Genomic DNA, 27045 nt, shown 5'->3' on the forward strand with positions numbered 1-27045 from the left:
TATATCGGATGTACATTCATTTATTGACATGGAATTAATTGTACTCATACTTGTTTCCGCTGTTATGATTATTATCGCTAATGCTATTGTTTCATAAATTACAACTAAATATATTACATTTTTATTATACCAAACATTGTGCGTCGTTGACAACAAACAAGCGAGAGATTTACTCATATATTTTTTATTTAATAAAGGAAAACAATTGTCATTTTTTTTTTTTTTTTTCCAAAAGCAGTTTTCTTCCAAATAACTCTGTGAACAATACTCACTGTTCGAAAAAATTTTATATATTATTTTTCGTAAAATTGGAGTTTTTTGTTGCTTTTGTTTCGTCATTAATCATCCCCTTTTTATAACCTTTTGTAATAATATAGCTTTGTTTTTGATTAAAAGCAAAAAAAAAAAATCAAGATAGATATATAAAAAAAAAAAAATGGGAAGAATTATCTATTAGAGATATTATTTTTCGAGGAAAAAATAAATTATTAAAAAAATGTTTAATTATTTCATTATTTAATAAAGTAACATTGAAGAAAGAAAAATATATTTTGTGTATTGGTTAATAAAAAGGCATAAAAGTTTATCATAATATCTTATATATACACGCAAATGAAAATCGACAAAAAGTCGTTTTGTGAAAACAAAAAGCATAAAACGAAACGGTTTATTTTACCACTATATCTTCCAATATTTTACAATTAGAATTAGAATATATTGAAAAATTTTGCATAGTAAGTATATACAATATATATATTTCTCTGTCCCTCTTAAAACGGCAACTTTTCACGCTTGAAAATCTCGAGAGGGACAATACAAATTTTCGCCAATATAATCGTGTGAATGGTGACGAATCCGGATTCAGATAGATTTGCATGCAAATCGGATCCCGCGAAAGGTAAAATCTGGAACCGATCTTTTTTTGAGACTGCGACCGATTTCGCGAATTATTTCGACGCGCTGGGATTGATACGGTTCTGTTCTCTTTCTATCACAGTGTGCAATCTCGACAGGGAATGGGAGAATCGAAAAGAACGGAGTAGCGTTGTAGATTGATCTGCCGGGCAAATTGCCCAAACGTTTTTGCGTTCATGCATAAAACATAACACCCATTGTTGAATGATAATGCAAATGGACATCGGACTCGGCGACATAAAGAATTAATAGCGCTTTAAAATGTGTACTCAATATTTTACTCGCAAATCAATTATTTTGAAATTTCTCAAAAGGAGCAAGCTCGCAAATCTCAAAGAGTGCGCGTTCATTGTCGAAAATATTCTACAAAATATTCATTTCGATAAAATATTTAATATACAGGATTAGGAAAAAAATATGTCTGTAAATACATCCCCTAAACTACATATTCCAATATTTACAGTTTTTAAAATGCACAGTACGCAATTGTGAAACTTTGTTACGCGATGAAAAAAATATTGATAAAGTTCGATAAAAATATTAAACCTGTATAGAATGATACCAGAGAATTGCAGTCGTTTACCTTGCACATGCATTATTCGCACGCTAGGCAAAACATCCTTGAGCCCATCGTATATATAATAGAGAGATACTATCGTAGCATACTACAAAATCGCATCTGTACCGAACCTACGAAACGCTTGCACGAAAGATGTCAACAAATGAGAATACTTATATGTAATTGCGAACGCGTGCACCACGTTATCGAAACATTATGCATCTATGTCGAGGAAAGTATTTTTTTTCAACATTCAAAATCGATATTTTACCAATCAATGTAGATACTTCGTTAATTTAATTAATGGAAAATTTTCAGAAAAAAACACGACGAAACATTTATCGCGTTGCATATACCATAAATGTATTATGTATATATCAAGAATTAAAAGAATTTTTCTGTGAATTTTACGCATTTTATAAATTACTCTCAAGTTTTGTAAAATGTACAAAACACATTTTACGTTAAATCTCCTCGATACGATATTGATCTAATATAATAAATAAGCTCGACGTAACTTTATGACATCGTGATAAATAAAAGGAGGTAAATATGAGAAAATCATTATAATGATTATATCATAAACAAAAAGACGCAAATAGAAGAACACGGGTAAACATTATAATTTTATCGATTAAAGCACACACAAACACGATAATATTTTTCTCAGGGAAATGATTTCATCAAATTAAATTTATCTGTAATTTGATTTATGCAAATGTCAGTCGTACACATTTATTGTCTATCGTATTAGTTTGTTTTATCTTTTTTTGTAAAATAAGGGTTAATTTTTATAAAAATGTTTACAACTTTGTTGCGAGAAAAAAAAAATAAGTATGCGCTCATCATTTCGTCATGATTAATTCTTGGACGATGATTACAATGTTGAACATGATTTAATTTAAGAAGAACATTCATTCAGTTATATCGGATTCCTAAATCTTACATTAAGTTTTAGATTAGAAGATTTCTTTTTTAATTTATATTGTATTTAGATTGTAATTATATTTGTATGATTGTATTTTTATTAATACATGCAATTATCATTTTTATGATGTTGAAAAATACAGGGTTACCCTTACAGGCACAATAGTGGTACAATTGAAAATTAATTCCAATTGTAGAATAAAAATTCTGACAAATTCAGTTTTCATTATCGTATTATCGTTGTTATGATCGATCGTACACGTGGGATATACTTCGTATAGAATTTCGTCCTCGCTATCCTCCCATCGAGAGGAAACATTTGTATGCAAACGGATAATCCGTCCGTTTCAGATGGTTGTTCAATTTATTTATTTATTTATTTATTTATTTTTTTTACTCAACCGATTGATGAAACAGCCAATACGTTCGCGGTCCAATGAGAAATGCGGACGAGGCGGACTGTATCTATACGACAATTCGTTTGAAATCTCGCAGTAAACTCGTTTCCTCAACATCTGCACGATGGTGATTGGACGGCGGATTGTTCGATGAAACGGCGTTAGTATCCAACTCGGGTGGGCGAATGAAATGAAGCGGGTTAGGAGGGTGGAAAAGTAAAGGGCTGAGACTTCCTCTTTCACGGCTTGTCCGCACCGAAATGAAGCGATTTTGTTCTTATAAAAGTCAATTAAAATGCAGATTCTATCGGTCGCTTCGAATGAAGACAGACTTGACACGCATCGCGACTGAAGCGCGCGCGATATAAAATTTACATCTCTTCAAAAAAGAGAAAATTTTAACGCAAAATCGTATTAGACGTTGATAAAAAAATGAAAGCGACACCACAATTCCCTCTGATCTATTTTCTCAACATTATGCAACATTAGAAGATATATGTATTAAGAGATGTACATTTCATATAGGCGATGAATAAAATTAATCATAATATATTATGATGAATAAATATTTGACAGATATAATCAAAAGTATTTTATCGTCACACGGAAAAAAAAAGAGATGTCAAATCAAAATTTATGTACTCAACGAGTTTTCATTGTTTCGTATATAACAATCTACAATCTTTTTATAAGAATTTGATAAATAAATTTCAACAATATTACGCACCCATTTCGTTAAATAAAACAAAATTATTTCGTTGAACCATTTTATTGACTGAACATGTATAATTTGGTTTTGTTTAATAAAAATTATGTTACTGGAAAGAAGTTAAACGTTACATTAACAAACTATTTTGTTTGCATGGAGTTGTTTATCCGAATAAAATTTTATTGTTGCGATAACAAACTCATCCATCTCATCGCGTTTTAAATAATCGTATTTGTTACTTGAACTAAATCGTTTAGTTGAATATTATAAGCTATTTTGCGCATTCATGTGTCACCGCGCGGTCAATTGTTATGCAGTGTAGCAATATGATGTGCAATATGCAGTGCATCTTCAATCATGGCGGATTCATCTGTCCGGAAAATACTGATTAGTCTCTCGTTAACGACGAGAGAATTGAAAAGATGGAGAATATAATCTGTATATCTTTTTCTTATCGTATCACAAGAGACAACTATCAAGTAAATTTCTTGTTGAATATGTATAAACTTTGATTGATGTAACAAAAGCAAATGTAACTGCAATTGGAAGATTTGATAACACTAACACACAAATGTGATTCGGTGAACAAAATTAAAATAAAAAACAACCAAAAATTTAATTTTATACAATTAATAATTTTGTTCACCGAACCAAATTTGTGCGTTAGTATTAGCAAATTATCCAACTAAATTTTATTGTCGTATTAATTAAAGGATTTGTTTGCCCATATCGAAATAAGAGATTTAGTTGATTCAAACAAATTTTATTTCATTCAACAAAATTGATCTCTCAATGCGGTCTTATTTCAATATTATAACTGTCACCCGAAGAATACAATATAATTATCTTGGTAATTATTATTATTAATCTTCGATTTGAAAATATGTTATTTTCTATTCAACGTTTTTTCCTTTTCATTCAAGAAAATTATTCTTAAATAATAAGAATATATATTTCTTGGTTGAAGATATATAAAATGGTTTCATTCAAGCAAGTTTTCTTTGTTTAACGCAATATAATCTCATTTCAAGATTTCCACGTTGAAACTAAAGATATTTTCAAAAAAATAAGAATTTCTTTCTTTTTCCTGAATATTATTGGATGAACAAAATCAAACGTAATGTTTCGATGAAGTAAGAAGAATATGATATATTCCTGACGGATCTGTGCGATATCATCATCTGCTCGATATATTATGCGCCGCATAATGCGACGCATTTGTTTATCGCTCGCAAGCGACGTTTTAATTTCCCGGTTATTTGTAATAGAGATCGTTACGAATTTCTGCTACGAGATGCAGATTCAATTAAATAGCAATGACGATGCCGAGCAGAGCAGCGAATGTTCGTGACACTGGGCCGCAGGTGTTTCCAACGACCAGTCTCTGTGTTCGGAAAGGGTATTTACTACTAGCGATTGGTTGGAAAATTCACTCGGACGCGGGTTACATGGGACACGTTTCGTACAATCGCCATCGTACTTCTATTATTGATTATTCCGACCTTCCTTTAGGAGGAGTCGTTACTATTCTTCAGATAATATACATTTATATATATATATATATATATATTTTTTTTTTTTCGATTAATGTACATTTTTGTACGTTAACTGAAAAAAATATAGCCAAGATTGTGTTCGAATTTATATGAAATACGTATGTCGGAGAGAGATCACTTCTTTTATATTGTAAATCTTAGAAACGAGATAAAAAGCAGCTTATCCTGTCAGCAGCCTGCTATCCTGACAAATTAAAGGCATTCATCGCATAGATTTCAATGGTTAAAAAAAGCTTCAGAGAGCTTTAAAGAGACTAAATGTGTGTAAATTGCGTTTTATTCGTACCTGTGTGTGATATATTGTATATAAAAATATATAAAAATTTACAAGACTTTTTCGATGCCATTTTAACTTTATTTTTAAAACACAAGATGATTTTCCTGTTATATTAATTTATAAACTCATGAATAATACTTGCATATAGATAGTCGTTGTTTATAGTTCTTTAATATTGCACTTGTAACTAAGATGCCAGACTCGAAGATACACGCAAAAGTATCGACGCACTTGTTATTTCCCACCAGAAATACTGTATACGCGTAGATGTTGTCATTAATCCTTATGGGATTACAGTTTACAACATATATATGCTACATAGTCCAACTACCAAGTTGCTAGACAGAATTTATTTGAATACACAAGCTCGTTTAAATAAATGTTATCTCTTCAAAATACGATCCTTCTTTATTTATAGCCTTGTGTGCTCCAGTTGTATTTCTATTGTTAAAAGAGCACTTTCTTGCAATTCAATTTGAATTGTAATTTCTTTTCAACTCAATAAATGCTTATATGACTTGAAAGTCTATATGATTTCTTTACACAATTATATATACGTCTTCATAAAATATCTTTCTACTTTTGAAAAAAAATTGTATCATCTCACAGCATACTTTAACAAAAAAATTGACGTTGCTCTTTGAAAATATTACTTGATATTTTATTAAACAAACAAAATTATGTTGTAAATATTTTTTTTCCATCGGAATAAAATTTTGACATAATATAGTCAAGATATAAGAAATTAATTTACGTATTTTGTCACATTTTCAATATTGTTAATTTCGAAAAAACATGTTTACGATTATAGATAACGGATTCTAGATATTTCATGTTAAAAATACGAAAGTTAAAATAATGGGACTCAGTGAAACGTTAAGAGAAAGCCTGAGAAATTCGTAAAAATTTTTGTTCCGTCCATTGTGATAAAAGTGGCCTGTACATTACCTCTGGCTAGCGACGTCATGAAATTCTCCGGATAACCACCGGAGAATTTCATTTTGTCAAATAAAACTCGTCCGTGGACAGTTTTGCCGGACATAGGAGCGAGTAGAGAAAAACCGCGGGAATCCCGTTATTAATCTTTTTCAGAGACACGAAACGTGTTTTACGCGCAATTTTCAAATATGCTGAGTATTTTTGCCAGCTTCGCCAGCAAAGTTCTAAAAATATCCAAATTCAACGCCTCCTTTTCTATTCTTCGCGAATTTATAAGTTAAGGATTTACGATATTATGAATTCCGTGAAACAGAAAATAATTTTTAAAAAATATCAAGTTCAATTTCCTACAGTATTGAAGCGACATGCGTTTATGAAAGTTGGTAGCGGTCTGAAAAAAGTACTGCTACGAAGTCGACCGTAGATGTTTACGAATTCATAATGTTTCCTTTGAATAATATTTTCATTTGACTTGAGAATTTATTCTCTTGAAAAACTCGAACGGATAAACTTTGTTTTCGAGACTCCCCCTGCTAAACCGAGACTTTGTTTTCGAAGCTTCTGTGTTAAACGCGGAACTTTTCATCCTCGAACTCACTTTTTGATGTGATTAGATTCGCTCCGGAAATGTAACTTCCTCATAGATGCGAAACTCTTTTGAGCTTCTCAAAATTTTAAAAGCGATCTAGTTAACTTTTAATTATAATCCTTTCATTAAAATTGAAATATCAAGTAACGGCCGAATGTCGATCTATTTTCTAGATTAATATTAGTAGTACAAATATTTTCCTTATATAAATATATATATATATATTTCTAATGGAATTTTTATATTTTTTAAATTTACAAATGCGAGCTATTTAATTAATTTCATTATTTACTTTCATCTATAATTTTAATTTACTTTTCTTCAATTTATTTTTTATTTACATGTAAAATATCAAAGTATAATATTTTTATAAATATAAATGTTTTACGTCAAAGCAGATTTTATAAAATAAAGCGAATACCTTTAACGCCTTTAAAAGAGAGGAAAGGTTTTCTAATGAAAGAACGCGTGCGAATTTTTTTAAGACTTGCATAAAACATGTAAATGTTTTATTGTTAGTAGTATATTGTGCAACTTGTACGTGTAAAATGTATTTTGTGCCCTATTGCAAATCAATAATTACTAATTAATTTATATTACTCCATCGACATTGTCGATAATCTATTATTTGTCGCCGTTAATAATATTGTGTAGGCTCTGTCGCTAATTATTCCATCTGTGTATTTCATCGAATATTGCCTAAGGTATACTGTGGATCCGTTTATTTTTTCGCCACTTCAAAGCCGGAGTTCTGTTTTAGTCGGGGATGAGTAAAAAACGAACAAAATTAAAGCAGACAGATAGATCGGACTTCAAAGTATCATCGCAGCTCGCGGAAAGTAGCGCGAATACGCCATGATAAAGATGATAGGAGAGAAAGAGAAAAAGATGAATTTAACGCCGGGATAGAGAAATAGTATTAATTTTCTCCAAATGCGGAGATTCCGCCGCATCGTTCTCCGCTTCTTCCGAAATCTTACTCTTTCCTTTGTCTATAATAATGTCCGCAATAATTTAACCGAATTTCGTCAGTCAAAATCAGAAGGGACCGAATGAAGTCTATTACATTAAATTCTAGACATTCGCACAAAAAGCAAAAAAATCTCAATTTTTGAGAAATTAAATATTTGTTCGAAACATATATTTTTCTGTTAAAACGTGTTTTTTTTGTTTCTGTTACCTTAATAAGTACGAAATACGAAATAAAATACTTATTTTTAATCGATCTCTCATTTTTATCATCTTTTCATTTTATGTGTGCACATCAGTTTATTCCAATAATACGCATAAATAAATGCTAATTATTTATTTAATAAGATGTTTCTTATATCTGTAATGATGATATCGATCAATTAATTTACACAAATTTTAACGAAGGATTTTAAGACATTTGATCAATTTTTTTAGTACTATAAAAAATCAATATTAAACATAAGATTATCAGTATCATTGATACTGGTGTCTTAATTCCAGTGGCAAATTTTCCATCAGTAGGCCTCTAAATCAAATTGTGCTTAGAAAGCGTCGATATGACAAGAGGCTTCCAAAAATCAAATTGCACTTGAAGGTTTAAAAAAATCCGCTATTAATTGTAACAGCATAATTTGACATATGTTGAAGAAAGATTTAACATATAAATAAATGTCTTTTTTTCTTTATTTTATAGGAGCAGTAGGCGGAGAAGGCGGTGACGAGGATGACAAGGAGAAGGAAGAAGAAGCCGAGAGAGAGAGGCAGGAGGCTATTAGAGAGGCTGAGGAGCGAAGAAAGGAGAAACATCGCAAAATGGAAGAAGAACGGGAGAAGATGCGACAGGAGATCAGAGACAAGGTTAACAATGATAACAATGTTACAGTATTCTCGCTTCAGACACAATATTTTTAGATTGCTCTACAGAAGAGAGTGATTAAGAGAGTATAATTCTTATAAGCTCATGTTTAAAATGTGTAAAAATGTATTTTTTTTTTACCTATACTAATTTACTAATAAGCATATAAAGAGATGAATTTAATTATTTCTCAAACCGACACTTTCTCAAGAGAAATTTTTAAAATAAAATCAAAGACGTCAAACAATATATGTTTATATATAAATATATTGTTTTATTTTCTTTATACCAATTAATGTCTCTCATATTACGAGATGGTATTCAATAGTTTACAAAATAGTATCGAATATTGCTCGTAGTTCGGACATTTAATTTTGCCATTAGTTAGTATTATATGAAAACTTTGTATCTTCCGATTAATTACAATTGAATTTTATTCCTGTTTTATATATAAATATTAGAGCGCAAATCTAAATATTGCTATGTTTTTCCGTGTATTCCACAAGAGTCCTCGATTTCATCTGGGTCATGTCAGCCTCGTTGACTCTGTCCTGACAGGACAATACGTCAGGATTGATAATGGCGCGATCCAGCATGCATTTTACATCTCTCTCTTTCTCTCTTCTAGTCCCTTCCCTCTTTTCATCCACACGTTTGTTTCCCGCAAAACTAGTGAATGCATTGGAACTTTTTGCGAAATACCGTTGGCGTACATTGTTCTATCCTGATCAATGCCTCGACGGATTTTATTTTCTAAGTCATTCATTCTGATTGCTTTGTCCTCGAGAAAAATGTCAAGTGAAGCGACTGATCCCGGATCAGGTTTAATATAGAAATTCACAAATTAATAACAATTCCTCATATTTATTAATAATTCTAAATTATTGTAAGATTAGATAAAAAAAATACATTAAATTTTTTTTTTTTTTTTTTTTAATTACTACACTCGCATTTCTATATTATAATAAAGTCTCAAAAAAATTATTGCAAAATAGTGAAGAATTGATTAACATCTACCTTCACTGACATTTGTCCAACCACGTTGGTGACGTTGAACTTTGCGTGACGTTTATTGGAGTGGAAACGCGATTATCTCGCACGTAAACAGGAAATGATATCGTTGAAGGTACTAAACACGTAATTCGACATTGTCGGATGCAGTTTAATGATTTGTGTGCGTACACGCGTGCATGTGTATATGTATAATGCGTGTGTGGGCCATACTGACCGCACTGCTGCAGTTGTAATTCTACATGCGGAAATGGTCGCCGAGTGGTCGAATGTTGTAACTATTATCGCGGCATTTTAACGAACCGAATATAGAGGATATCTTGGATTAACTAGATCATTAAATTGACAATATGCGTATGCTTCAACGAAATTAGATTTAATAATTCAAGAATTGGAATCGTAAATCTCTGTTTCTCCCATTTGCGAGCTCTCTCTCTCTCTTCCTTTCTTTCTCTCTAAAATATAGAACATTGAAATCTAAAAACATTTTTCACGAAATGCGCAAAAATTTAAAGATTTAGAGAAATATTTAAATCGATAGTATTCAAAATTCGATTCAGCGAAATGTATTAGTAAATTTGAGCAAATTTTAAAGAAGCCATTAAAATAATACTCGTAAAAAAGTCTAGTTGAAAGTTGAACAGATGTAATAACGGAGAAATGGAGTTTCAGCGTCTTCATTATTCCGTGAAATCCGGATAAGAAAGGACACGATATTCCTCGGATTTTTCATCTTTCTGCGGTTTCATGCGTAAAACAAGAAGATTTCGACAGAATATAATTAACACTAATGGCTGCTTCATCGTAAGCGAAGAAACTACCTTCAAATCCTACTTTTCCTCGTCAGTGAGGAAACGCGATTCTTTGAAAACGAGCGGAAAAATTGAGACGCGAGAGCCCGTGATCTCTCATGAGAATAGAAGATACACTTTCACTGTGTGGTAGTGGAAGAGGCTTTTCGCATTGGGCCAGATCAAATCCGATTTCCTATCTCGACTAATGAACGACGTGGGACTTCGTTATAGAAAAGTCCCTGTGCAATTAAAAAATATTCTTTATATTGCTCTTTATTTAGAAAGAATTACTTTATTTAGAAGATCCTGAGAACTCGTCGTAAGAGAAGTAACAGCGGTTTAGCTGTGGGTATACGTATTTTATATATACTTTTCTCATTTTATATATTTCATTATACATATACGTATAAGTGTTTTACGGCACTTTATATAATATTATATTAGTGTAAACATTACTATATACCACAAAGCTACGTATTAGTATAAACTAAATCCAATTAAGATTCACAGAGCGCATTTATATCCGTGATGTGCAATTGCTATACATTTCCATTTGACGTGAAACTGATAACCAATCGATTTGTAGGCTTTTTGAAAAACAATTGACATAATTAGTTTGCATAAAATAAGCGAATCCTTAAAAAAATATATTAAAAAAAATATTGAATATATTTTTTCGTTATAACATTGAAAGTAATTAAAATATTAGAATATTTACAAATATTTAGCATAAATATAATATATTCAGTGAACATGCCAATATACATATTAATATATTCCCATTTATATATATTGCCATAAAAAAATCGCAATGAAAAAAAAAAGAGGATAATACAAAAGTAAGGAAATCGAGAAAGATTATGATAGAGCATAGATCGTAAATTTAGCAGAATTATCGATTAAAACAATATGTACATATTGTATTATCGCTGTATGTCACAATTGAGAAAGATTGCCTTGAAAATCGAATATTGATTAATGCAAAAAAATAAATAAGAGAGAAAGAGAGAGAAGGAAAGATTTCTCGACAATACATCTGAAATTTCACTTATCGACTTAATATCGCTCGTGAGGAAAATATTACCCGCGGTATTACGTCTGACACTTTATTTCCGTCTCCTCTCCCGTTCTCGATCATTCTGTTCTTGGTCTTTGGCGGTATATTGACGAAAAATTGTTGAAGAAACGACATTATTGCACATTGTCGTGATAAATTCCCCTCCCGATATCATCATTCTTGTCGCAACAGTATTCGACTCTATTATGTATGTACTTTATCGCATCGTTATATCATTGTTCACTTTCTGTTCACAGCTTCTTTTATTATTCCTTGATCGTTTCTTTCGCGTTTCTCTCTCTCTCTCTCTCTCTCTCTCTCTCTTTTGGTAATACCTACAATAATGATTCATATAAAGTTATAAATAATTGATAAGAATTGATGTAATATTGATAATGAATAGCGTTTATTGTCATATCGCAATTAACATCTAGATTAATTATTTCTGTTATATACTTTAATAAATGATCTTCGAGGGAAGAAGCATCCAACGAGACAACGGACGTGAGAAGAAAAAGAAAGTACGGGGAAGCGAAATAGGAAGAGAGAAGATTGAACTTAACTGGGGTCAAATTGACTCTAGTAGGGAGTCCCTGCATTCAATATGGCGACTTCCTAATAGAGTCAGGCTGACTCCTTTTAAGACGTTCACCAGATGAGGAACCGAAGTCTCGCGGAAGTATTTAAGAGCATGCTCTTTAAACGAAGTTAAGGCCATTTAATTTACGAAGCGTCAGTTAATTTAATGATACTGAGATGAAAGTGTCGCGAGCGTTTTCCAAATCTATAGATTTATGGAAAACAGGCATTGGAGTGTCGCATGGGTGACGGGATTGATCGAGTCTGTGTTACGTGATATTAATTAATAATCAGTACAAATTATATCAAAGAGAAAACCTTAAAATTGATATCGTCTATATAATAGAAAAAATAATATTATCTTTTACCGAGTGATGCGTAATTTAATAATTATTTTTGTACGTATTGGCAAATGAAAAATCTAATTACTATAAAAATAGATACCGCAGAGGAGTATCAATCATAACGCGATATATACGTTCTTTAAAGCCCTCTATAATTCCAAATCCCGACAGAGATCTCAGATACCAATTTTCCTGTCACGGCGATAAAATGACACCGTATCAAATAATATATACCGTCTATTTATAGTACAAATTTATGACGCACACAGGGAGAAATAATAATATGGTGCGGATTAATAAATATTTTTATATATAAATATATAATTAATGATCGGAGATATTTCGATATTTCGCCACATTTCAGAGAACATCGCGAAAATACAAAATTGTTAAAATTTTCGCGAAATATAAAATTGTTCAAATTTTAAAGAATGTGGTAAAACAAAAAAATTAAAAAAATTAATCATTTATTTATTAAGAGATTATTTAGTAATCTCTTTTGATAATAATAGCTAGTAGAAGGCTAAAAGGGATTATTCTCTTACGCGATCGAACAGTTATATAAGAATGAAGAATACATCGAAATGAGAGTCGCATGAAAGGACGCAAGGCCTCGCAAAAATGTCGCAGTGCGGCTCACTTTGCGGGCTTCGTTAGAAAGGCAATATACTGTATACTAATACTATTGAAATAATGAAGCAGTAGATGAAGAATAATTTATTCATCATTACCGAGAGAGTTGTGATCATTATACGTGTATAATTAAAAAATTTTAATACATTTTTATGTTGTATTGACAATGAACGATGATTCATAGTCGTTTCTTGAGGAATAAAAATTATTCATATATACGTGCGTATATACCAACGCGTGTCTAAAGAAAAGTTCTAAGACACGATAAACGCCTCCCCCCCCCCCTCCCTCCCCTCCCTCAATATTATATATATATATATATATTTTGAACGCGTAATTATTCAAAAAGGTTAATGAAAAAATTTTATAATAATTAATAGAAATAAATTTTAAAATTAAAAGTGAAAAAAATATTATTGACCTTTAGTTCTTTCTCCATTTTTGATTATGTAATTATCCTGATTTTTTTTTCTTTCGTTTTAATTATCCGATTTATTTTCAAATATATAATTTGAATGAAGATATATCAGTGAGGAAAACCACATGATAAATCGCTCTCTCTCTCTCTCTCTCTCTCTCTCTCTCTCTATATATATATATATATATATATATATATATATACTATATGTATGTACATATAAACAAGCTTAATCCGGCGTATGATGTTCTCATAATTTCGAACATGAATGGGCAGAAGCGCAGACATTGATGTAGGGAGAACGCACGGGTATGTCGCGTATGTTCGAAGGACATTAATTAATGTCAGGATCAGGGCGTCAGATTTGAAACTGCCGTGAGAAACGGTGCTCGTTTATCCTTCGACGCAGTGCGGCATGTACATTGAGAAATTGAGAGCCGAATAAAAGCGAGCGCTTGTTTATGATCTATGTATGTAACATATATGATCGAGCTATGAGATCGTATAATCAAAATAGAATTCGCTTATATACATATTTGAATAATGTTTCCATTTTTAGAAACTTTCTTGAAATTCGTTAACTGAAACACACCAATCGGGATATCGGACAAAAATCTAGGAAGGTTAAATATGAATTTAAATATGTAATAAAAATTATATTATAAAAAATATTATATTATAAAAAATTTTATTTAAAAAAGTTGAAGAAGAAATTTTCTAATAATTAATAGAAATAAATTTTAAAATTAAAAGTAAGAAAGGATTAAAATAGGTGATTTTTCGGGCTCTTTGGTTAAAAATTTTCAACAAGTTTTTAACAAACATGTGTAACATACCTACGCACATACACAGAGAAGAGAGAGAGAGAGAGAGAGAGAGAGAGAGATTAGAAAAAAAATATATTTACAAATTTAATTATTACTGACCACTTACAGATTTGAAATGCATCGATAGTTTTGTTTTAGTTTGAGAATTCACGTTTAATTACATATATAAGTGAGTTGATATGTAAAGTAAACAAGAGAGATAGATATACAGAAATCATACAAGTTTTGTAATCCATATCACACAATGAATTGCACACAAAATTAGTATAATATAAAATAATGTATATATTACACATATTCAAATAGTGTTACCTGTCTTTTTAAATCGCGAATAATACGGATATAATTTATTTTTCCCAAGAAACGACTCACTTGGATGAAATAAAGGCATTCGGAAAATCAATTGTGCGTTCGTTGCGAAACAAATCATTTACTGAAAAGCACTAATAATTAATGAGGCCTTGGTCAATGGCATAATCACGATGCGCATATTTCCCAGATAATAATAATAATACCTATATATATATATAAGGCGCATACATAAACGCGATAACAGTACATACTCGTACGACTAATGTCATGTCCGGTTTGCATCACAATCGAGCTTATTGTTTGTCACCAGAATGCAAAATGCCAATAATATATATATCAGATGATAATCTGATATAAATAATGTATATCAGATAATCTAGAGAGAAAATATATAACTTATTTCATTTATTAAAATAAAAGATAAAATAAAATAGCATTATATGTATTAATAATGTGTATGTGTGTGTGTGTAAAATTTAATATATATATATATATATATATATATATAATAAAATAATATATAAAGTGTGTGAAATAGTTAATTATATAGTAATTTTAATAGTAAATTAAAAGTTATAATCACATACGTTAAATGTCTAGAAAAAAAAGTGAAATCGTTAAAATTATGATCATGACTTTTTTTCAAAATTATCTTTTTTAATTTTTGCTTTTTTTTTTTTTATTAAGTTAAATAATTTTTTCCATATAAGCAAATGTACTTTTATTCTTTTCATGTAAAAAGAAATGATTCACAAAATTTGTGGGGTTTCTTTCTTGCTATTTATATTATATAATATGTTGAAATAACTAAAGTTCCAAAAGAGAGATGTATTGTAGAATATATCGAGACAGTAATATTACGGTTTTTTTTTTTATTTCGTTACTGTTTATTGCCTCTTGGCATTTTAAATTTTTCTAACAAAGTAATCTTGTAACACAAACTATAATACTTAAATTATATGGTATCAAATACTTGAATATTTTAAAAATACCGATTAAAATTTTATTATCTCGCTTGATGTTGTTTTTTTGTTTACAGTATAACATAAAAAAACGGGAAGAGATACAGGAAATGCCACAAGAAGAGCCTAATCCTCTGATGCGAAAGAAAAAAACGCCAGAAGAACTAGCGGCGGAGGCCGAGGCCGAGGATGAAGACGAATTCACCAGTATGTAATATTCACAAATTTCATATTTCAACCTATATACAACTATTCTAATAAACCAAATTAAAGATCGTTTAAGCTAAGGAAACAAGAATATTTTATTAATTTCTCAATTCTTAATAAGTCACTTTTCAATTTGTTTGATTTTAAAACGAAATCTCGTATAAAAAAGAATTAATTCTAAATTTTCAACTAATCTTTTTCATGAAAATTTATTTCTCATTCTCATAAATTTGCATAGTGAAATTTTTGTTTTAATTAAAAATTAGCGCGAAATGAACAAGAATAACAAGAATGCCTCAAGTTTCAATTTTTTTTCTCTTTGCAAAGAAATTGACTTAACATATTTGAGAAAGATTTAATTATATTAATAATACCGCGAATAAGAGAGTGCATTTCACGCGTTTTTCAATTTAAACTGAAAATTACATATTTTCTAAAGTCTATCTGCAACTATGTCAATCTATTGATTTTCTGCGCATATCTGGCGCGCAGTTTTTCCTCGTAAAAATAAAACTTGTTCTAATTTTGCAAATCCAACACTGTAACTATTTTCCAAATGATTGTTTATGTGCTAGAGGATTTTAAATCGTTTTCGTATTAGTATGTTAATTATTTTCACCTTCTATAGATAGAATACTTAATTCTAACAGATTTAAAAATTCACGAAAAATAAATTTTTCACATAACTTTTTTTCCTAAGCATATAACATTATTGCCATATGTAAAATATACGTGATATATGTTTTTATTTTTATTTTTTCTTTATGAAAATTAGATTGCGCGTGGAAAGAACTATAATCTTTCAAAAATCGACAGATTTCCCCATATAGATTTCTATCTCTATTGAAACACGATCCTTTTTTTTCTCTCCTCTTTCCTCTCTCTTTGTTTTTTATATTTTATATTTGACAAATATAGTTCAATATTGGTAAAAATTTTTATCGACTTTTTATATTTTATTCTCTTCATTTTTCTCTTCAAGTTTTTATTATAGATATTATTAAGCATGATCTTTCGCGTTTTGATTGTTTCAGAATTGAGAAATACGATAGAAACACAGGTGAACGAGCTCAAATCGCAAATCGAAAGTAAGTGTAGCCTCCAATGAGCCTATCATATCGCGCGGTTTGCGAGAAAGATGACGACGATGCCGTACGTCGTCGTCGGAATCGCGTCCGTCTGTCATCCCCTGCTGCCCAAAGGAATAAAAAAGAGAGTGGTAACAAAAAAGATGCAGCGAGAAAGAGAAACGATATGCGGAGTAATCATCAGCATTGGACACATCGCCGTGTCGACCAATCATAAATTGATTCCAGATCCAGCAATCGATTAATCGATCGTAGTTTAAAGCAAAATGAACGACGAGGACGATTCATTTCCCACGGATTTTCAGGAGATTCCTAAAGGATTTTTCATGGCCGTCATATTTGGATGCAACTTTAGAAATCGGAAGTGATTCTATTGAGAATTCTATCTTGCGTGAGAATTGAGATTAGAGAGATAATCGAGAGGGAGAAAAATTATTATTTTTACAAACAAATACGGAATAAGTTTCTCTCTCGCGCACATATAAGAAAACTTATGAAACATTGAAAATTATAAATTTTTAAAGCTAAAAAAGGTAATAATTGAAAAACTCGAAAGAAACTTAAAGAAATATTGGTAACTAGAATCATGAAAAGAAGATTACTAACTAGAAATACAAAACTAAAACTTAATGAAGAATTTAATGCTGAGGAAAAAAAGCTTCAAGAAGTATCAAAATCTAACAAAGGAAAGTACAGATGCCAATAGAATTTAAAACAAATTATCATTTAAAAATGCAAAATGGAATCTTATAAAATAACATTAAGTAAATAACAATTATCAATATTTCAACAAAGATGTTAACCAAATAATTGAATAAACTACTGGCGCATTTATACAGCAGATAGAAAGAAATCGAGAAGAAATCTTTATATATAAATCATCAAGATAACAAAGAATAGGATTGGAAAGTACTGTTAAAAAAATGTCAAGATTAATTCTCTCCCAAATGAACGACTATAAATTTTAATCCAGAATTTACATATAATGTAATAAAAATATGTAATAAAATAAAAAAAAAACAATAAATATAATACAGAATATTACATATAAACTAGGATGGACATAAAAAAATTCTCAATGAATGTCCTGATATTCCCCTGTCTAGTGCAACGAAGAGACACAAGCATTGACGACATTGAAGAAGAATGAAGTAAAAAATTATCGGAGAAAAATCGACACAATCGATGATTGCCGTCTTGAAGAAGCACGAAGTGTGAGAAATATATTTCTTGAAAGATATAAAGAAGAGAAGATCGCATAACCCGATAAGTGTCAAAGGAATTAGAAATCTAAAAATCTAATCTCACCTGATTCAAAAGCAAACCGCGTGGCAAGACGGAAAAAGACTTCCAGAAGAGAGCGAGAGCAAATATGATGGAAATATTGTGATGGAAAAATTCAGAAGACAAGAGTGATATAAATGATGATGAAGAGAGAAAGGGAGAGAATGCTGGCTCGACCAGAGTGTGAGTTTTTTATGTAATTGTTGCAGTTAAAACAAAGTGCGAAATGACGTTGTTTTATATAGGATAATTAGGTGTTCTGTAGAATGTGTTTAGTCGTAGTATATAGCTTATAACGCGACTTAATTATCTGGTATAACAAGAACGAAGTATCCAACTGTAGATATACTGAGTTATTTTCTATTTATAGTTCGTCTAGGTATTCTACAGTTACAGAGAATTTTTGGCGCAATTTGGTGGTGGTTTGAGAATCAGCCATTGATTATTGCGGTAATTAATGAGAAATTTATCGTTTAATTATTATCAGTGTATATTAATGTTTTTTTTTTTTCCTCTAGATATTTTATAGAATATCTAGTTATTCTATGTTCTAAGATTCTTCGATTCAAGTCCTACACTACGAACGTTTCAGACATGTTAATTGATTTTCGATGAAAAATCGCAATCTTACGTTCTATAGGGAAAATTAAATGAATAAGAGTCTCGGATAAGGATATAATAATTATCCTATATAACAGAACATCTGATACAAAACATTTTTAAAGTTTCCTCGGAAATTTCCTGGGGAATCGAGACTTTTTAAATTTCCGACAACCAATAACGTTTGACGCAAATATATTCGATAAACTATCGTGCAAAAAAACATCAAATGACATCTTTAAGATCTTGCTACAGTTGCTGGACTTACTATCGGACACGGAGTCGGATATTTGAATATAAACCTCAAAACTTCCCTATTAGATTGTCAATTAACGACTCAAACGTACTCGTCATGCAAAAACTGTACTAAGGTTTATTTTAATACCACTACACGTATACAGTTTCAATTAATTATCTCTAATTTATCCGCTGTCTCTTTTCATGATATTTATAAACTCTTCTTATTTAAACGATAATTGCGTGTCGCAGCTTTTGACTATAAAACGATGGCTTTCTAGCTTTATATATTATTTCGATTATGAGGTAAAAAGACAAGATATAAAATTGTGCATAATAATAGCCATATTTGATCAAAAATTTAAAATCCTAATAAAATATGATACTAATTAAATATAATAAAAATGTCAAACGAAAATTAAAATCTGTGAAATTATGTATCAAGAAAATTCTAACATTTTGGTATATTTGTAAAATCAATATCTTATTAATTATCCATTGCGTTTCGATATTCTATCGAAACAATAATAATAGATACAGCTCTGTTTATAGAGCAAGTGTCGGGCTAATAAGAGCCAAAACGCAGAAATTAAAGCGCAAAAATTTATATTCGGTGTAATTTAATTATACAAATAAAACGTTTCTTTCCTATTTCGGGCCTACTTCACCAAATGTCAAAATTTACATAAAATTAGAAAAATAATGTTAGAAATTTCAGACTGTATTTCACTTCGACATTAATATTCCAATTTTAGTAAATTTTGACATTTACCGGCCCGAGATATGAGACCGAATCGTTTTATCTATATAATTAAACTATATTGAATATATAAATTTTAGCCCTTCTACTTCTGCGCTTTCGCTTTTATTAACCTGATACTTATTCTATATTACATGATGTCTTTTTCCCCGTGATCTCTCTACAAGCACGATACATAAGGCGTGCAATAAACATATTAAAGATAGATATCAACGAATTAAAAAGGTTTCGACTCACGCATTTAACGTGCAGTCAAGTTAATAATTCGTTTAATGTTAAGTAACAAATTTAGAGATTACAATTGCAGTTCGAGTCTGCTAATCTGACTCACAAGAATACGTGCAACATTCACGAAGATAATTCCAACAGTCAAACAAAGATGTCTAAAATAATCTGTCAACCGCGATAAAATTTTTGTTCAATTATGCAGTGCTTTTTAATCAGTGCGTAAAATGTTTTATAGTCAAAAGTTAAGAATGTCTTTTAGAATCTTGAAAATCTTATTACAATGCAGCGTCACCTGGTCGCGCGGCATACGGACTCTCGGAGCAAATATATGCTTGCAAATATCACGTGCTCGAAAATGCAAGGCGCAGAAAGTTTAGCCCCTTATGCTCGTCATAATGGCGATACACGCATAAATAAAAAGTAGATAAATAAATAAGAAAAGACGAAAGAAGCAAAAAAAGAAATGTACGCTAGGACGTTAAGTTTTTAGGAAGAACTATTCAGATAATGAAAAATAATAAAAAGTAGTTGCGTGAGTTATATAGTTGATAGAACTTCGTTCGACGACTGTTTTAATGTACTACGAGAAGAGGGCGATGACGAAGGAGAAGTTCTCATTATTATATTGTTATTGCCATTATTAGCGTAACGCTCTTCTCATCATTGTTACGAATCGGTATTTAAAGGCAAACGGCGAGAACGCCATAGAACGATCATCGGAAAATATGAAGGTAACTAGATGATTGCTCTGCTATTTAAAAACTGAATAAGATTATTAATTGAAGAAGTCAAATTAAAGTGGTGAAAAATGATATCAAGAAACAAGAACAAAATAAAATTTCGTTAAATTTAGAAATTAGAAAAAAAGATAACCAATACATATAAACCAAACGCAGGGGGGTTATTGGACTTCTTTTCGTTTTTCAAATTTTTTTTAAATTTTTTATTGAATCCTTTTCATTATACTTTAAACATTCTATTACGTATATAATTTAATGTTATTATAAAAAATAATTGTAATCTCTAAATATAAAAATATTATTGCTCCGAGTTTATTGTATTAATTTAATATCTATTAGAATTGTGTTGAATCGTATTTATTTAACCGCTTTATAATTGACATTAAAATATCTTTAAACCCTCGTTTCTTTTCTATTTCAGAACAAATTTTACATACCAAATCTTTTAATGTTATGCTTTGTTAGATTTCTAAGATTCCTATATATTATTAGATTTTTATTTTTATATTAAATGAAGGAATGTATGGACAATGGATGAACTAAACAGAGCATTGACTCTGGAATTGAAATTTAATCAATGTGTGACTTAAAAATATACATATTTATATATGATACTCTTCTCTCACTTATCGAAACTGGAAACTTTTTAAATTCAGTTTACATTAATCAATTCTAATTATCATGCGAAATATTCTGCAGCCATTGTGTATCTTTCAATTACATACGCACGCGCATACACATACGCACATACATCCTGAGAATTTTGATATATCAAATTGCATCTAATTTTTTATGTTAGACATCTGACTTGCATTTTTTAATTTATTATTAGATACCTTTTATTTAATTTTTATGTTAAACATTACCATAAAATTTAATCTTCTAAATTTTTCTTTAAAAGAATTGGGCTTTGAATTTATATATTTAGAACGCTAATAATTATATAGAACTGTCATATATCATTAATATATACACTCAAAATACATATGAGATTTGTGTGCGGCGAGAAATGGGAATATGTATAAAAAGCGAGAAGGAAAAAAGACGTTTAATATACATATTATACAATAGAACAATTTTTGTACGGGAGACAGAGAGAAGCAAGATGTATTTCATTATTTATAAGCATTAAATTTTCATACATTAAAACATTTCTTAATCTTCACGCAAATAGCGAGGTAATGATATAATAAATTAAAAAGAAAATTGGTTTCATAAATAATAAATGGCAAATAATAACGCGATAAATTTATTTTAATATAGATAAGATAATGCCAAAGCGATTTAATGACAAAAAGTATTTTTAGTCATTTATTTGATTTTTTTCTTTATTTATATTTATCATGTTAATCGCTTAATTATCTTGTTAAAGATCCTTTTTGATTTTTCGAACATAATCATTCGATAATTTGAATTTTGTGGCAAACTTTTACGTTTTTTATCAAGCAACTTGAAATAAAATCGAAAAAAACTTTGTTATCTGAATAAATTTAAAACTTGATAGAAAAGTTAGATTTCATAAAGTTTGAAAAATTGAAAACAAATTTAATAATAAATTAATTAAAGAAATGATTACAGATCAGCTGGATATTATTCTATTAGCTTATAATTTTAAAAATATTATTTTAAATTATCAATTTAGAGAGATATAATCATTAAAGACCCCATTTTCTATCTTTCTCTTAAACCTGGATCATCTTCTGTCTCTTACTACTTAATGTTTCCATTCATAAACTTAATAATACAGATATTTTCCTCTCTATGGCAAAAGAATTCTGAATTTCTAATATTTTAGAAATTTTTAAATCATATCAGTTTTGTTTATAGATTCTATATATTTTGTTTTTGTTTCTGTTTTGTTATTTCGCTGTGATTTTTCCATTCAAATTTTATATTGTAACTTTGTATTTATATTGTGCTTTATCTGTATGATATATTGTAAAGAGAGAGAGAGAGAGAGAGAGAGAGAGAGAGAGAGAGAGGAGTATCAGTGATTCTTTCGGAAACAACATGCATGCTGTTGTGCGTAACTCTTTTAAAATTATGCGCACAACATAAACATACACAAAATAACGTTTGGTAGCAGCATAAGGAAAGAACAGCGCCCGTGTCCTTATAAAATCCATAGTGAAATTTTTTTATTTCGAAGTGAACTCCTTGATTAATGAACAATTTGATTTTGATTTGATTGTGTTTCTGTAAACTTTTCTTAAAAGATTAATAAAATAAAAACAAGTATATATAAATAAAGAAATTAATAAAAATAAAGAGAATATATGATTAAAAAAAAAAAAAACTATTTGGAAAAACGGGAAAAATCAAATCAAATTCTCATTATATGAGTCTAATGTACAATTTTCAATTAACAAAATTTATATAAAAAATATTAATTTTATATAAAAATATCCAAGTGTCCGAGAAAAGACTCGAGCTCTGCTATCCGAGGGTTAAATTATCGTCGAATAGACAGCACTGTTTTACGAGCGTAAATAGTCAAGAGGATATTTCGCTCTGCGCATTTATTCTATACTCTCATCGCGAACTTTCTCCCGCAATTCGCCGGAACAACAGAGTCGTCTTTCCGAAGATCGCAAAGTTTGGTGGCGGTCGAAAGTTTCGCAAAAATCGCTGACAACGCGCTGCTATTCTTCCTTTTTCTTCTTCTCAGTTTTATCCCTTTCAGCTGCACTCTCTCTTTCTCTCACCTTTCCTCTCTCTCTTTCTCTCTTGATTTCCAGAACAGAAAACTCACTCCGTCATTCGATGCGACTCGGCAGCTGTTTGCTCGCGAAAAAACAAACCAAAAACTTTTCCTTCAGCATTTGACTTATTGCTATTCCCCTTTCGGTTTTGCCTGAGAGACGGATAAGAATTTTCATTAAGGCTTAAAACTCTACGTGAAAATTTGACTCGTGATCTTTAAACATGCATTTTCAACGAGAGCGATTGAGAAAAATTTACATATAGATTAATTATAAAAAGGAATCAATCCTTCCTCGAAAGATTAAATATATAATACCGTAAAAAAATAATCAAAAGTAATCGCTTATGGTTATATTTATAATAAATTGACAGTAAATTATATCAGTATAATTTGTAAGAAATTTTATTTCATTAAATTTATATAAAAATGTGTAGAAAAAATTTCTTCTATTTTAAATATATTAATTAATTTTTATTAATATATTATATTTTTTATTTATTATTTTTTATTGTATATTATTTGTAATTATATAATTAATTAATATCTATATATTTAATTAGTTAACATTTTCTTATTTGAATTCAGTGCTAATGCAGTTTGATAAAATATAAGTTTGTTTAAATATGAAAAAATAAACTGCATCTGTCGGATCGTAGAATTGACCAAGTTCTCTCTGTATATTTTATGTTAATTAAATTAAACCTTTTTATATTTGTAATATTTCTCTCTGTCTCTCTCTTTCTTTCTCTCTCTCGCTCGCTCGCTCGCTCGTTCTTCTATTATTATTTTTACATTTTTTTTAATGGAATTACGCAAAGAAATAATGTCAAATAAACATTTTAATCTCCAACGATTCACGCACAAGAATCAAGGAGACAATATCATATCCAAGATGCAGAAAGAACAAGAAATTATTTTTTATGTAATCTCTTTCATGTGTCTGTCGATGTGCATGTCGAATTTTTACTCGACTTATCGTGTCTTCTCTGTCTTCTTCTTCATCAATGTCGCTGTCTAAATGGTCATCTTCGTCGCACAGCTTATTGCTCTCGTGTAACTATTCGTCTAGCTAAAGATCTTCGAAAATTATCCTATCATGGGTAATTCGTTCCGCGATTAATTCCAAATGGTGCAATAAATATTTGTATACCGAAATCTATCACAATCTAAAAAAAAAAAAAAAAAAAAAAAAAAAAACTAATTTTTATCGCACGTTTTATTTGAGCTATAGATAGTAACTTTTTCCTTTACTATTATATTTTATTCATTCACGAAATTCTTATGTGAAAAGTACATATAATAACTCTCTATATCATAAAATGCAATATAAAATAAATGTATAACAGCAATTACAATATATATTTATAATTTCAATCTGCTTTATTAATATAATCTTGTTATTAATTTTATTTATAATTCTACTTGTGATTCATAAAATTATTGACAATATTATTTAAATACGTATTTAAAATTTTATTATTATTATTATTGTCATTATTAGTATTATAATATTTTATTAATAGTTTTAGAATCCTTATATATATTTTTATGTTATAAAATTTACAGTAAATTTAGTCAGCTTCTTAGAATTTTAAAGATTTTACGGATTAATATAATTAAAGAAAAAATATATATGTATATATTTACAAAAAGATATACGCATGCATATATGTGTATATGTATGTATAACATGCATGCAAATGTGTATATACGTATATATACCTATATGTATCTAAATATTTTGTTATCAGAGATAAAGAGAAACAAACGAGATCATTTTCGAAGATCTGATCTCGGCCGAACTTTATGCTCTTTCCTCTAAATCGTCTTGCACGTTTAATTACCCTGAATTAAATCTCATAACTGCAAACAATTTTGCAATTAAACGAACTTTTCATACTTAAATGGAAATCTTTTATTCGCAAAAAAAAAAAAAAAAAAAAAAAAATTATTAAAGATTTTATTCATTTATGTCTTTAAATAATATTTTTTGAGCTTTCAGAGTTTCGTAGTTATGAGTTTTCAATTAGGGCACCCCGATATGGTGTGTGCAATGATATCGCTATTATATTCTTCAAACATCTTCGCGATGTACAATTCAGATTTTATCCGAAGCGATGTTATACTCAAAGTCAATTACTCAATGTAAATCGATTCACGGAAGATATATGCATAGTTTTTCTCGTATAATTTTCGATACACGCTATATATTTATCCGCTATAGATGCGTAAACCAAATATATCCATGGAATTGATTAAGAACTATGCAAGCGCAGGCATTAATATTTCTAATAAAAACACACACACACACACACATATATATATATATAATATATAATAAAACAAAAAAATTTGAAAATTATTATTTTTTATATTCTTTCTATTCTTATAGTCATTACAATGTGACTAATATACGTGTAAAATAATAAAAGTTATTATGATGATTATTTTAAGAAATTATTACGAGTTCTCAAGAACATGTAGAGATTAAAATTTTGAGACAAATTTGTTAAATTATAATTTTATAAAAACAAAAGGGTTATGGAAAAAATTCAAACATTTCAATATGCTTCTAATAACGCGAATCGATAATCTCAATGTCTGAAATGTTGAGAGCTTTTCGAGAATATTAAAATTTTAATGCTTCCGCTTGTATAAAGGGATGCGGCGATACACTTAAAGGACCAGGAATGTTCCCCGGAACAAATTTTAATCAACAATTAAAAGCGGATTGTATAATTAAAACCACATTAACGCCCGATAATTTAAATCTTGTAACAAAAAAATAATAGATAGATTCATCATGACGAAGACGTTATCCTGATCTACTTAATTGTAATGATCACTTAAACGCAGTAATTAGCAGTGACGTAAAAATTTTTTGCTTAATCGCTCTCTCTCGTCTCACTTATCGCGACTTATTCTCCTCTAATAAATTACTTAACCTTAATCGTAATCACCCTGCATTAATCTCTATACTAATTTCTTAGCTGCTATTGCTCTGAAAAACTACTCGTGCGTCTCTATGTAGCTTTTAAAAATATGGGAATCAATATTGTGGTAACATACAATTAAATATATTTGTGCGTTTTCGTTTCTCTAAAAAATAAGAAGAAAATTAATATTTTTAGTTAGCTGCGTAATTTTAGATTATCTATTTAATTATAACTCTATATCAATCAAATCGTTTCAATACAATTAAATACAATTGCGATGAAGTATAATTTATTTAGTTTTAATGAGAAATGTCTCGATTATTATTAGTATAAAATTGGATTTTTGGCTTAAATTATGCTTCATATTAATTGAAAAATTTGATTTGAAATTGAACAATTTTTTATTCCCATATTAAATGAGATGTATGTGACATGCATGCATTCTTTGTATGTCGTAATAATATACCGTTGTTGCTATCCAAAGGACATGAATATAAACTTGGGAAAAATGCATCGATCAACTATTGTATTGTATTTGCACTTATCTGAAAATTTCATATTTTCATATGCCAAGTATATAATATTTAAAAATGTAAATTTTTCTCTATAATATCTTTTTTCTTCTTT

General features: G+C 29.5%; 1 protein-coding gene across 5 annotated transcripts in view; it reads left to right on the plus strand.

Annotated features, from left to right (window-relative positions):
* Cpx (synaptic transmission protein complexin) overlaps positions 1–25780 on the plus strand; it is a 144932-nt gene extending 119152 nt beyond the window's left edge. For all 5 annotated transcript variants that reach the window (XM_070314476.1, XM_070314474.1, XM_070314475.1 and 2 more), the window contains 3 exons: positions 8536–8699; positions 15712–15841; positions 16876–25780. In XM_070314476.1, coding sequence (XP_070170577.1) covers positions 8536–8699; positions 15712–15841; positions 16876–16949 — 368 coding nt within the window. In that variant the 3' untranslated portion in view covers positions 16950–25780. The remainder of the gene's footprint in view (positions 1–8535; positions 8700–15711; positions 15842–16875) is intronic.
* The last annotated feature ends 1265 nt before the right edge of the window (positions 25781–27045 follow it).

The sequence above is a fragment of the Polyergus mexicanus genome, unplaced genomic scaffold, assembly GCF_030449975.1.
Source record: "Polyergus mexicanus isolate NDT 795.1 unplaced genomic scaffold, iyPolMexi1.0 SCAF_27, whole genome shotgun sequence".
Lineage (NCBI taxonomy): Eukaryota > Metazoa > Arthropoda > Insecta > Hymenoptera > Formicidae > Polyergus > Polyergus mexicanus.